Raw genomic sequence first — 12,571 nt, 5'->3', positions numbered from 1 at the left:
TTCTCTTTATGTCAATCCTGTATGTTTCTGTTTTTTGGGGGGATTTTTTCACAGAGGAACAGCAAAACCCGACAGAAGAGGCAGATTTGAGTGTGAGGCCTACCCTTTCACAGGTCAAGAAGTCCTGGGGCTTTAGGCGGACAACCATTGCCAGAAGAGAGTTCATGGAAGAAGTAGGAGACCTAACAAATAGCCCTCCACCTCTACGGAGAGGCAGAAGTCGTCAAACCAAGCAGACACCCCAGACCACTGCAGAGACCCACACCACTCCGAAAGCTACATGCACAGCAAAGAGCGTTATAGATGACCTTGAATGGTCATCTCCTTCCTCGCCTGCATCAGAAGAAAGTAAGCCAGCATCAGAAGCTTCTGCAGGAAACAGCCTTGACCCAAGCTTATGGCAGGATTTTGGATCTGCTTTCCACACTGCCTTCTCACTGCTTGGTGGGAATGAGGGCTTGTCACTGGACATGCCAGACACACTGACAGTCCCAAACTTTTTGGAAGCTACTAATGCCACTGAGGCCCAAGCTCAGCAGGCTATAGATGAAACTGAAGAGCCTGATCATTTAGAATCATCGGATGATATGGAAATCTCACAGCCGATTGCCCCTGAAAATGTGGCAGTGGGAAGTGATGATGTGGTGTTGATTTCCAGTCAAGAAGAGGACAGTGATGAAATGACTCTGATACAGATGAAGGAACAGCTGTTATCTAATAGCAGACAGGGGGCCACAAAAGCGAAAGGTGGGAGAGGTGGAAGAGGGAAAGCCAGAGGAAGGGGTAGAGGCAGAGGAAGAGGCAGGGGAAGAGGGAGAGGGAGAGGGAGAGGCAGAGCGAAGGGTAGGGCAGTGGAGATTCAGCCAAGCATTGCAGATGATGTGAGTGATGATGAGGTGATGTTTGTTGATGAATCTGAGCAGCCACAGCTGCTGGGGGTAAATCATCAACACAGTCCCACTGAAATAGAGATAGCATATGATCACTGTGATAAGACTCCGAGTCCTTCACAGCAATCAAACTCAGACTGTATAATCATAGAACCTGGCTTAGACCATGATACTGATGTGACTTCTGGTCAGTATGATGACGCACCGGAGGAGGATGAAGTGAAAGACGATAACAATGCTGGAGATTGCTCAAGCGTATTGGACAGTGAGGGTTTTGACCTCAATGCTCTGTACTGCATCTGCCGACAAAAACGCAATAAAAGGTAGATCCTCAATTTTTAGTAACAAAACCTGTTTGGCTGAACTGCCTTCTCAGTGGTTTGTAACCTGAGCCATCTGTTTGTTTCACTTCCTTACAATTGTTGTTTGCCGCCTCTTTTAGGTTCATGGTCTGCTGTGACACTTGCCAGGAGTGGTTTCATGGCGACTGCATCGGTATCAGTGAGACACAGGGCCGGGAAATGGCGACGCAAGGGCGAGAATATACCTGCCCCCCCTGCACAACCAAGAACCAACTTCAATCTGAGCCCGAGCCTGAGCTTAGCTTTCCAGAGTGTGTAACACTATGTCCCTCAGGAGATGAAAGGGATGAACAGCAAGCCATCAAGGTTAAACTTTAATTTGGACTGCCAATGATCTCCAGATCACTTCTAACTGTAGTTCATTATTTAGGTGGAATATGTTTCTCTCACATATGACAGGAACTATATAATAAGTCAGTCCAGTATATGTGTAGCTAGGCCTCTAACCTATTTTAATAAAAATCAAAAAATGTTGATTAGTGTTTTCCAAACCCAAACTTTCTTATATGGAACAAAGGAACCAGAAAATATTGACTTATAAAAAGAAAAATCCTAGAATAAAATTCAGATTCCTCAGATTAATCAGTTATCAAACTCCTTAGCAATTAATATAGTCATTGATTGATTCATTGTTGCAGCCTTATGCAGTCAGTAGTCAGTGGTTGATTTGCATGAAGGAAGTCTTTTCTCAGGGTCTAAATGAGAATGTGTTTTCAGGAGGCTGTGGTGGATGAGCAGCAGCAGAAGGAGAAAGAGGAGAAGGAGGAAGAGGCTTCTGTGATGAGGCCTGAAATCAAAACTGAGATGAAAACGGAAAGCTCTCTTCCTCTATGCATCGGACCCGACTGCTCGAAACAACGCTTACCAGAGTCAGTTTACTGTGGTACTGACTGCATCCTTCAGCATGCTGCCTTCACTATGAAGACACTTTCTGTCCCAAAGGTGCCCAAGTCCAGAGGACAAGCACAGAAAAAAGCTGCCCCTGCCAAAACCACTGCAAAGGTAAGACATTTAAACATGTAGGCAGAGAAGTTGAGATAGATGTTTAAAGCTGCAGTGTCTAACTTTTGATTTTTGTTATTGTGCCTCTGTTTGAGCTTTGTGAACAGAAACGACGTGACATTTGTTTGCAGAGTTGTTCATCTGCACAGCAGCAGTGCAGGGGCATAACTTTTTGTCACATTTCTTTGCGTTTTCAGTCATACTCCAATCTGTTAGCTGTCGTCTCACTTTACCAGTGCATTGTTGCTGTTGTCTGTTTTGATGGCAGTATATGTTCAGTTGGGCCTTTTTCAGTCTACGTTTGCAAAGTTGTGTGAAAATACAGTATGAAACCCCAAGTTTTGAGTGTCTGTTTTTGACCTGTGTGTATTTGTGTCACAGGTTCAGAGGTCAGTTAGGATGTCCAAGAGGTTAGCTCGAAAGGCAGAGGAAGAAGGTGGAGAGGAGGAGGCGATGGAGAAAGATGACGGAGGAAGTAAGGAGGCTGCATCTCCCGTAGCCTGCGACCCCAGTCGCTCAGAAGTTCAGACCACTTCCACACCATCACCTATGTTAAACACAACGTGTATGTACCATTCACTACTCATACACATTCAAACCACACAGCAGTTCAAACACCAATTATCTGTCGTCATACACGCAATTACGCATTCTGCCTCGCTCTGGGATGGCTGATAAGTAGCAGGGGTCAGCAGTGGGTAAGTATGTCCACTTTTATAGTTCCTTTGATGCAGCTCAATGTCCTAAATGTTTTGGCAAAACCAGTCACGATTCCAATATTCAACAAAACAAACTCATTTAAACATGTTTCATTGCTGGAAACGGTTGAAAAGGCAACACAGCCGCTTTATGCGTGTAGGTTGATGCTGTGTAGGCAGGGGTTTTCTACATGTGGTATCCATCGATTCAAACCCTTACTCCATGTTCAGTTGGTCTGGAAGTATTTTGCAAACCCAAAAGGTTCGCACTGAAAAACATACATGAATATATCATTCACTGAATGATGGACACAAATTCAAGGAAGTGTTAGTTGTAAAAAATAGAACCTGGGCTTCTAACATTTATATATGTAATTTGTAATGAAGTATAACATACACAAAAATCACTTTTAACTCCCTTTGTAGATGTTAACACATTTTGAGATGGTGCCTTTTTAACTCTGAAGCTCAGTTAAAAGGCACTGTTGTTAGATGCTGTTGCTGTGGAAAGATGGTTGTGCATGTGCAAATAAGTACAGCCTTTGGGCACCTGGGTGATTACACTCGATTTGATCACACAAGTATTTTGGTACGTGTTATACACAGCGCGGATTGCACACTTTATTGTGGACTTCATACAACATGCTTAAGGGCTTATTTACTAAAATGGCAGCATGGGAATGACAGCATGAATGAAACTTTTCTGTTGTCTTTCATGATTTTTAAACACTCAGCCGTAAAAAAATAATGGTTCCAGTACGTCTTGTTTGGAGATATCAAACCAACACATGCATCAAACCTCTCGTGACTTCTAAGTACCACTGGTTTTTGCGATGCTTGCTTAATGTCATCATGCTCAAACCTTATAGTTTTGCTGATGCATCTCAACTTTTGTAGCTTTGTTGGCAGTTGCATAAAACATCGCGTGCAGTGATCGATATACACTTGTCACCTGTCCCTGTCCGTGTGTTACACAAACAATTTTCCAGGTCTGAGGTACCTGTGGAACTCCTTTTCACACCATCAACTCTCTTGATGTTGCAACTTTCAGTGCCTAAATCACAAACATTCCATACACAAATCCACAGTTATCGACCAGTTGTTACACAAACACACCATTACCAGAGCAGATGGGGATCCCAAATGACTTGGGACTGAGCTTTTGCTATGGTGGAGGACAAGTTGACTTCCTGCTGCTGCAGAAGGGGCTTGAGGATTCACCAGTGCAGATGGAAGAAAGATGTTCCACCAAGACTCCGCCCAACAGCAAGAATGAGATGCGTTTAAAAAAAAAAAAAAGGAAAAAAAAGAACCATTCCCCCTGAACTCCTGAGGAAAGTCCTCACTGCACAGCAAAGGAAGAAACTGCTTTACAGCTCACCATACATGCATACAGCGCTGAGAGATGAAAGAATCTGTGGGACTGTTTGATCTACTTTTTTTGAAATAGATCAAACGGTATGAATACAGCACATGCCCCTTACATTCTGAATCCCTACCTCTTCACATTCACCCCACATATCTTCATTTTCCTACAAAAACAGTTTGACCACAAACAGCATCTTTTTTCATTATATAATATTTGAAACGTAAAAAATCACACTTAATGTGGTTTTCTTTGTATACGGGCACTTTTTCATTTTAATCCTTGTGTGAAATTTCAAACATTTACCTTCAAAAATATGCTCCATAAAACAAAACACAGCATAATTATAAATACAACAGGAATTGTGTTCGTGCAGATACTTTTCAGTTAAACAATGCAGCGGGCAATTATTTCTCATTTAAATTAAGAAGCCTAAATTGAAGCATTAAAAAAAGTACCATATTTGCATAAACTGTTACAAATTTAAACTTTAAACTGGGTGAACACACTACACAAGACCCTCTAACCTACACAACAAAGGAAAGGAGGAATCACATTTCAAAGGTTCCCTGTGGAGTTTTTTTTTTTTTTTACCTCCAGCAGCTCCATGGAGCTGTTTTTCCCAGTTTTGTTTGTCACAGCCACACACGACGACGCTCACGCACATGTGCACACAGGGTGATGCAAAGCACAGTTCTGTCTCTGGTTTCACACTATTCCTCTGATCACCACACCAACATATGCTGCATTGTGCCAGCAAATACGGAGAAGAAGAGTACCGCAAGCTAGTAAACATGGATATAAACAATGCTGCTTTTAAAATATTAAACATCTTGGCTTTGCAAATATTTGATGAGGGCGGAAATGCGTTCACGAAGTTTGTGAAACCCCCAGGATACACAGTGTTTGGAGGAGCAGCAGTGAATGTGAAAATAACTTGTTTTTGTTTACAAGACAAAGCAATCACACAGAGCACCTTTAAGTTTGTGGAGTGATGGTGGCAAAATCCCCACATTTCTCTCGGTATTCATACAAACTCACCAACAACGATGAATAGTTTTGTTATCTCAGTCATTTCTGTGGTTTCCCTGGATCATGAGCCATGTCCAGATTCTCCTCATTTTCAAGTTTGCGCAACTTGTCAACAAGAGTGGAAATTTCAATCTTCAGTAATGACATTTGTTCTGCAGGCCAACATCAGTATTGCACAACTGAGAGATCGCACAACTGCATCACCCATTTAGTTTCACAACAATTAGACAACTCACATCTTTATCATTCACTTAAGCCTGCAAGCATACTAATGACACACAAGCGTTGCCTCGAGGTATTGGGCATTTTGGCTGCATTTGCACTGCATGGTGGACGTGACCAAATTGTGATCTTTTACCCCCATATGGCACAAATCAGATATGACCCAGGAAGGTGTAAGCAGGAAGAAAAAAGCACATCTGTGGAAATAAATCGACCAGTTCAGTGGAGGACGAGGGCTCAACCCATTGGACTTGTGCCGAGGTTTCATGCCATCACTTATGTTTTGGCCTAACCACGTCCAGTTCAGTAGCCAAGCCCACCCCCTGTATGTTCTCTCCCCAATTGTTAACCCGAGTAAATGCAGATTTCAGATATGAGTTACTTTTCAGAGGCAATGTTGGGATGTCCTCAAAAAGTCCAATCTAGGCAGCACATTGGAATTTGATCATCAAGACCTGCAGTTTAAATTCAGCCTTTGTGGCCTGTTTCATGTCTTAGTAGTCCAAGCTGATTGGCCTATTACAGGCTTTAATAGTTAATCAGCTATGTGCAGTAATTGGATCCTTGTACTCAACTTTGACTTGTTGAGTCATGACAAGGTCATGTCGTATTAGTTGGCTATTAAATGTTTGCATTTAGATTTGGGCGATATTAGCAATTTGAGGAGGCGGTTCAAAGCTGTTGTGAAAGAACAATAGGCCTTTTACACAAAAGTAGCACAGCTACCATGAAAGCGGTAACAATACTGCAATCTCCTCTGCTTTCGTCGGTTTTCCACTTACCAAACACGACTTCTTCCCCTGTTGAAAAGCAAAGAAGAGTCCACGCTATAGCGCAACTTCACATGCAGCTGTCGTTGTTGTTGTTGCTATATGGTAGCGCACGGGATGTGACGCCATATAGTCTGCTGCTGGAAATTTTTGCACACGAAGAGAGGGAGGTGATGTTAGGGGGGATGACCAGGTTTAAATGCATTTGCTGAGGTGCTGTCCCATCGCTATCTGATCAAAGAAAATGCATTCTATTGCCAGGTGTATTCAGGTTCTATCCTGGATTAAACTGTTTCTCCAGCTCTCTCACACTCACTCAATGAAGTTGATTCAGAGTGAACTGTGCTTGCTCGCAACTTGAATGTGCAAATGCAAAATTAGCAAGTGTTAGTTCAAATATTGTTTTTTGTGCTAGGTGCATTTTTCCAAACAAAAAACTGACTACGCCATTGGTTTGACGTCCAAAAACGTCATAATTGTTTTCCCATGTTTTTAGCCTTCACACAGATACTTTGGTGAACATCCACACAGATCACTGTAAATATCTTTCTATAGAAAATAAACGTACCTGTCGAGTGACAGAGGGTTAGGTAACCAGCAACTAGTTTCAGCAATTCTTTGTCCACAGACTAAACTCGTAGTAATACAGCAGTCCATCAGAACCCTCTGGTTGTAACCCCATGGAGCCAATGAGCCTCTGAATGTGCATCTCTTATGTGTTCTTGGGAGAAAACCTAGACTAAGCTGTTGGCTCTCAGCAGGCAGAGGTCACGTCTCCAGCTGCTGTGTTGCAGGCTCTCACAGGTTCTCAGTGATGGTTGAGGTCAGGAGATGTAAGCTGACACAGCATCTACTAACCAGCAGTCGTCAGGGCAGGGGTACTCTGGTGAACAGAGAGGTCTTCTCTTGATGAACGGAGGCGTGGCACACATGACATCATTGAACTCAGGAGGCAAAGTGTGGCATTTGTCTCAGAGCGATACTGTATCGGGATGTTTTAAAACATGACCGGAGTGGATACTTCTTTTGCAGGACCTCAGAGTGTACAGCCTGTCATCCTCATTGTCAGTGGCAAGTTGTAAGTTTTGGTGCTAGTCAAAAAGCAGAAGATGTTTGACATATCCGTGAAGGATGAAACCCATTGTTATACCTTTCTTTTCCATGAGTATATAAAATATAATTTCCACATGGCTTCATCTAACAAAATGTCCCTCATTTTTAAGTGTCAAAACCTACCCTTAATCTGTCGAAACCAAAAAAAGAGGAAATACACCAAACATTTATAGTTATGCCAGAGTTCTCTTCTGGATGAATAGTCATGGACATTTTTAGCCATTTATGATTTTGTCATTTCTGCCCAGTACTTAAAGTTTATTGAAATGGTGTGTGTGTGCCTTTGCACACTTCTTGCTCTCCAACACCCACACATAATATGTGAGTAGAAACTCATCCTCGATGATGACCCTCAGTTCTTCTACCAGTGTTTTTGACTTAATCAAAAAAAAACATGCATAAGCAGCACACTGATCAAATACAACTTCTTGTCTATACAACAAGCACTAACTGAATCTTTTTTTCTGTAGAGGATAAGGAGTGAATGAATGAGACTGATTGAATTAGATCAGGGACGTCAGCTGAGTGGGCAGTCCTTCAGCGGGGCAAAGTATGTGTTTGCATTCACAATCTGCAGTCAGATCTAAAATGGATCCTCAGTAACTTTTTTTGTGTGTTCACACCTCTACTTAGAGCTGTCCACTTCGAATCAGATCAGAGTAATTTTGAGCTGTCTACTTTCTATACCACAGGGAAGCTGTTCATACGTAAATTATTGTTACAGATGGATGGTATTGGATTCATTAACTTAACTCTATAGTTACTATTTTTATTAATAGTTTATGGTCGTTTTTTTTCGGTCTTCCTCCTGTCTCTTGCATTATCTTGAAATCTTGAGCTTTATTAGGAGGATCACTGCCACACTTGGCTCATAGAGCATCTGGTTCTGTGACACAACACAAGCACACACTGATACCTCCATCTTTGTAAAAGAAGTAACTGGCCTGGACAAAGTCTCCTCTCATTAGTTTCCCCACTATGGAATAATTTAAGTCACCTCACCTGACAGATCCCCCCCCCGAGTGTTGGGAGCGTGCACAACATGTGTTTGGCTTTCCATTTGTGTAATGGTTTTGGGATGGCAAGGTCATAAACTGGACCATGCAAAACCAATAAATAATAAGGTCTGAGTGAGACTCTCATGGGGTCAAAGCAGCGCGAGAAGCGTGGCATGCATAACATTGTTCCATTTCCACAACTTGCAATGCAAATCCACTCATATATTTATATATCACAATGATTACTGCCCTTACACAAACATCTGTCATTATACATTACATGGGATGTCACTTTTTCCAAAACCTCAAAAATAACTTCACTTCATCCATAATGTAGTCAATGTTTCTTTACCCAAAAATGTATCATTGAATTCTCTCATCTTGATTAACCAATTACTAGCATTAGAGTGAACTGAATTTCTGTGGGAACTTTGTTGCAGTGTGACCACATGATGTAGTGTAACTTGCACGAGGAAGACACATGATTGCTTTGATCTGGTTTGTGTTCACTGGAGCGACACGTTGGATCTGATTCTCTACCCTTTGTTTCAAATGCTCACTGGTCATCTCCAGCTTTTGAAAGTGAGTTAAAGGTTATTATGTCTGGATTAAACAAATACATTGACTATTGCCTCTGAAAGGTGCTGCTAATAATTTCACTATTTCACATCTATTCTTGTATTTTGTCCATGGAAGTATTTTTTTGCCCCTCTCATTTCTCATTAGTAACATATCTCCATGTTGTGATTGTGAACTTGAATTTCTTCAGCATGTTTTTTTGTTTTTTGTGCTTTACTTTGAGTAACTTTCAAGCGTTTAATTGTGAAACATGAGCGCCCTCTACTGGCTTAACAGATAACATGCAGCCAAAAAGAAAAACTCCTTGAATTCCTAGTATTCTACGCAGTGTGGGAGATAATCCAGGTTGTAGAGCCCAAAACAATGTCGATTGCTGCATGGAAACAACTGAGCAAACACAGAAAAGAGAAAAAGGGTGACTTGGTTTGTTTGTCCCAACTGCGGTCACATTCATACACGAAGAAGTCTGCTCATGTTCTGTAACATGTTCATTTACAATATCAGACCAAAACAGTCATAGCTAATTAGAATATCTGTAATGTGTAGAATTGAGGTGAAATTATTCAGTGAAGGTACAATTGTACTCCCATCACCTATGAATTGTTTTCATTATCCCTGAGTTATAGCCTTTGATGTTTATACAGTAGCCAGGTCAACTCTACAGACGCAGCTATTTTGAACCATATTACAATATCCTTTTATGGTGAGGTGAGGGATTTTCAGCTGCAACAAGCAACAATATATATTGCTAAATTTTTACGATGCGTAGCTTAAAGAAATGGGAAAATAATTACTGGTCAAATGCACAATATTCATCTTCTATAACTTGTTTTTCTCCCTTTCATGTTGAATCCCTTGATACGTAGTAGTGATTCTCTTTTTCATGCAACATTTCTCAGACTTTGGGATAGAACTATTAAAATAAACCATCTGCTGAATGAGCCATGAAAAACAACTGCTGTTATACATGATAGACAGTTATTATGATTTCAGTGATTAATGTAGATGCAGTGTAGAAATATGGTTGCAGTTATGTAGTAGTTTGAGGCAAATCAAATCTGCTGAATCTGCTGAAAAGTGTGAGTTACTTCTAGCAGGAAAGAACCTGAATTCATGCAGCGTCTTGGCTTGTCGGAATACGTGAATGTTTAACTGAGAGATGGGATGTGAGGATTATGAGTTTATCTTGCAGAGGACACAAGGGCAAAGGTTAAATCAGAAAATCAGTACAATGCTTAAATTAAATTAAATTAAATTAAATTAAATTAAATTAAATTAATTGCTTTAAAAAGAACCTCTTTTATGTAGTTTATGCAAAGGCCTTGCTTTTTATGGAGGGCGCTCTCTTGCACTGCTGTGTTTCTCCTGCAGTCTGAATTTAAAAAAAACAACCAGTGCCTGCTTTTTTCATTTTGCAGCAGAAGCTTACGGCACAAATGAAGAAGAATAACATCCTTTCTGGTGTGCAAATGGCACTGTAGTACTCCAATGTGCTTGGGAAAGGGAGGAGTGAGCGGAGTCCTCTTCCTCCCTTTGTTCCCATCTGCAGTCTCTCCATTAGATGTCACTGATTCTTACACACTGGATCTGTAAGCACAGATAGCTTAAATAAGGACACTGCATATCAGTAAGAATATAAGTAAGACTTTTGTACCAATGAATGAGTATTTATTTCTTCCTCATCAAACGCACCCACATATACAAACAAAATAGCATAAGAATACAAAAATAAAATGTGTTTTTTCTCCATACTTGTTTTATATGAAGAAAATAACTTGCTTGTATACTCCTCCCTCCCTCTCTTCCTTCCCCATGTTTATTCAGAGTTTTTATTCATAGATGGACTCTGCTTGTCAGTGGCCTAAAGCAGAGGGGAAGTGTTCGTCTGATGACGCAGTAAACCTGCATCGTTCTCTGACTTCCTTTATCCAGTATTATATAAATATGTAGGGTAATCCTTCCGCATGGGAGCGTGTGTCCTTGATTTATTTGTTTTGATTTAGTGAAGTTTTTTAGTCTGCATTGAATTTTACAGGCTTATGTATAACTACATGGACATAAAAATAAAAATAAGTACCTTTATTGAAATATTGGCTGCATGTTTTTGCTAAACTTTTTGAAGCCATCACGCTGCTGCTGTGTAATATTTTGGACCTGGAAATAATATTTAGACCTCACATAGACATTTATCGTAATGCTTGACCATTAAATTAACATAAATAATTGATGACAGTAATTATTTACATTCACTGTTAATTAACTGATATTTTCATGTCCATTTTATGTCCATCAGGTTTGTTTAAAAGGGAGTTTTGTTCTCTCCACTGTTGCCAAGTGCTTGCTCATTGTGTTCCATGCATAGGATAATGTCTCTCAGATCAAACTGCTGTCATTGTGTGGGATTAGAAATTAGCATATTGAAGGGTCAGCTCAGATTGAGCGCTTTATAAATAAAGACAGAGGGTCCTGGTTGAGATGGTTTGGTCACGTATAGAAGAGAGATGATGAATATATTGGTCCAGAAATGCAGCTTGTTTAGACAAAAACACTATGAAGTAAGGCTGCAACTAACAACTATTTTGTCCATTTATAATTTAGTTTGGTCCATAAAATGTCAATCAGTGTTTCCGAAACCTCACAATAATGATGTACTCAAATGTCAATCAAAATGATTCACTTTGGAGCAAAGAAACAAGAAAATATTCACATTTAAGAAGCTGGAAAATATCAAAGAGCTTTTTTAAAAAATATTAAGGAAACACTCAAACTGATTTGTCAACTTTCAAAATAATTGATTTAGTAATTGATTAATAATGCGTTAAACGTTTCAGCCTTACAATGTAGCCTGCACCAGATGTGTGTATTTGTTCTTTTTCAGTGCCTCTGTAGATCATGTAAGCGTCTATATGGGAAGCTGGTGTGAGTGGACTCTTCACACCACCCTGTGGATCAGTGTTTAGCTTAAAGTCCCAGCTACATGGTCTCGCTATGTTTAGATGATTTCTCTGAGGTTGCTCTGTTGCATTTCAGATTTACTTGAGCTGCATATGATCTACAGGTGCTTCACTGTTCTTTTAAAGTTCTCATGCAGGGGTGCGAACTCAAATGACCTGGGGGCCAATGAGTGTCTATTCTGGTCAGGAGGGGGCCGGCCTAGAGAACAAAAAGTCGAAAAAAACAGCTGCTCAGTAGCACAAGCTTAAAATTAAAACACAATATTGCATCCCGATATCACACGTGTACTTCGTACTACTATTTATGATGCAAAATGAATCTATTAATAAATAATAAATAATAATAAAAGACAATAATAATTTGGACAACTGGATAACTGTAACTAGGACTGCCCGCAGTAATGATAGGGCCCTCGCGTCCCCCACGCAAATCGGGGAGTGCAGTTGTCCCCTGACCTCACTTTTGAATCCACAAAACCTTTCAACAACTTTTCGACTTTGATGTGTCTAGCTCATTTATGTAGGGTGCAAATTGCCACAATGGACACCTGAAATTCAAAAAGGCAGACTTCCTGTTGAGTTGAG

The 12,571-nt window shown here is 40.5% G+C and overlaps 1 protein-coding gene across 3 annotated transcripts in view; it reads left to right on the top strand.

Annotated features, from left to right (window-relative positions):
* The window catches only part of si:ch73-181d5.4, a 29,760-nt gene that overhangs the window by 1,362 nt on the left and 15,827 nt on the right, over nucleotides 1-12,571 (top strand). For all 3 annotated transcript variants that reach the window (XM_044038998.1, XM_044038996.1, XM_044038997.1), the window contains exons 3-6: nucleotides 55-1,213; nucleotides 1,333-1,558; nucleotides 1,970-2,254; nucleotides 2,636-2,819. In XM_044038998.1, the coding sequence (XP_043894933.1) occupies nucleotides 55-1,213; nucleotides 1,333-1,558; nucleotides 1,970-2,254; nucleotides 2,636-2,819 (1,854 nt within the window). The remainder of the gene's footprint in view (nucleotides 1-54; nucleotides 1,214-1,332; nucleotides 1,559-1,969; nucleotides 2,255-2,635; nucleotides 2,820-12,571) is intronic.

The sequence above is a fragment of the Solea senegalensis genome, linkage group LG11 (assembly GCF_019176455.1).
Source record: "Solea senegalensis isolate Sse05_10M linkage group LG11, IFAPA_SoseM_1, whole genome shotgun sequence".
Classification (NCBI taxonomy): Eukaryota; Metazoa; Chordata; class Actinopteri; order Pleuronectiformes; family Soleidae; genus Solea; species Solea senegalensis.
Note: the sequence above shows the minus strand (reverse complement) of the source record. Positions and strands in the feature narration are given on the sequence as shown.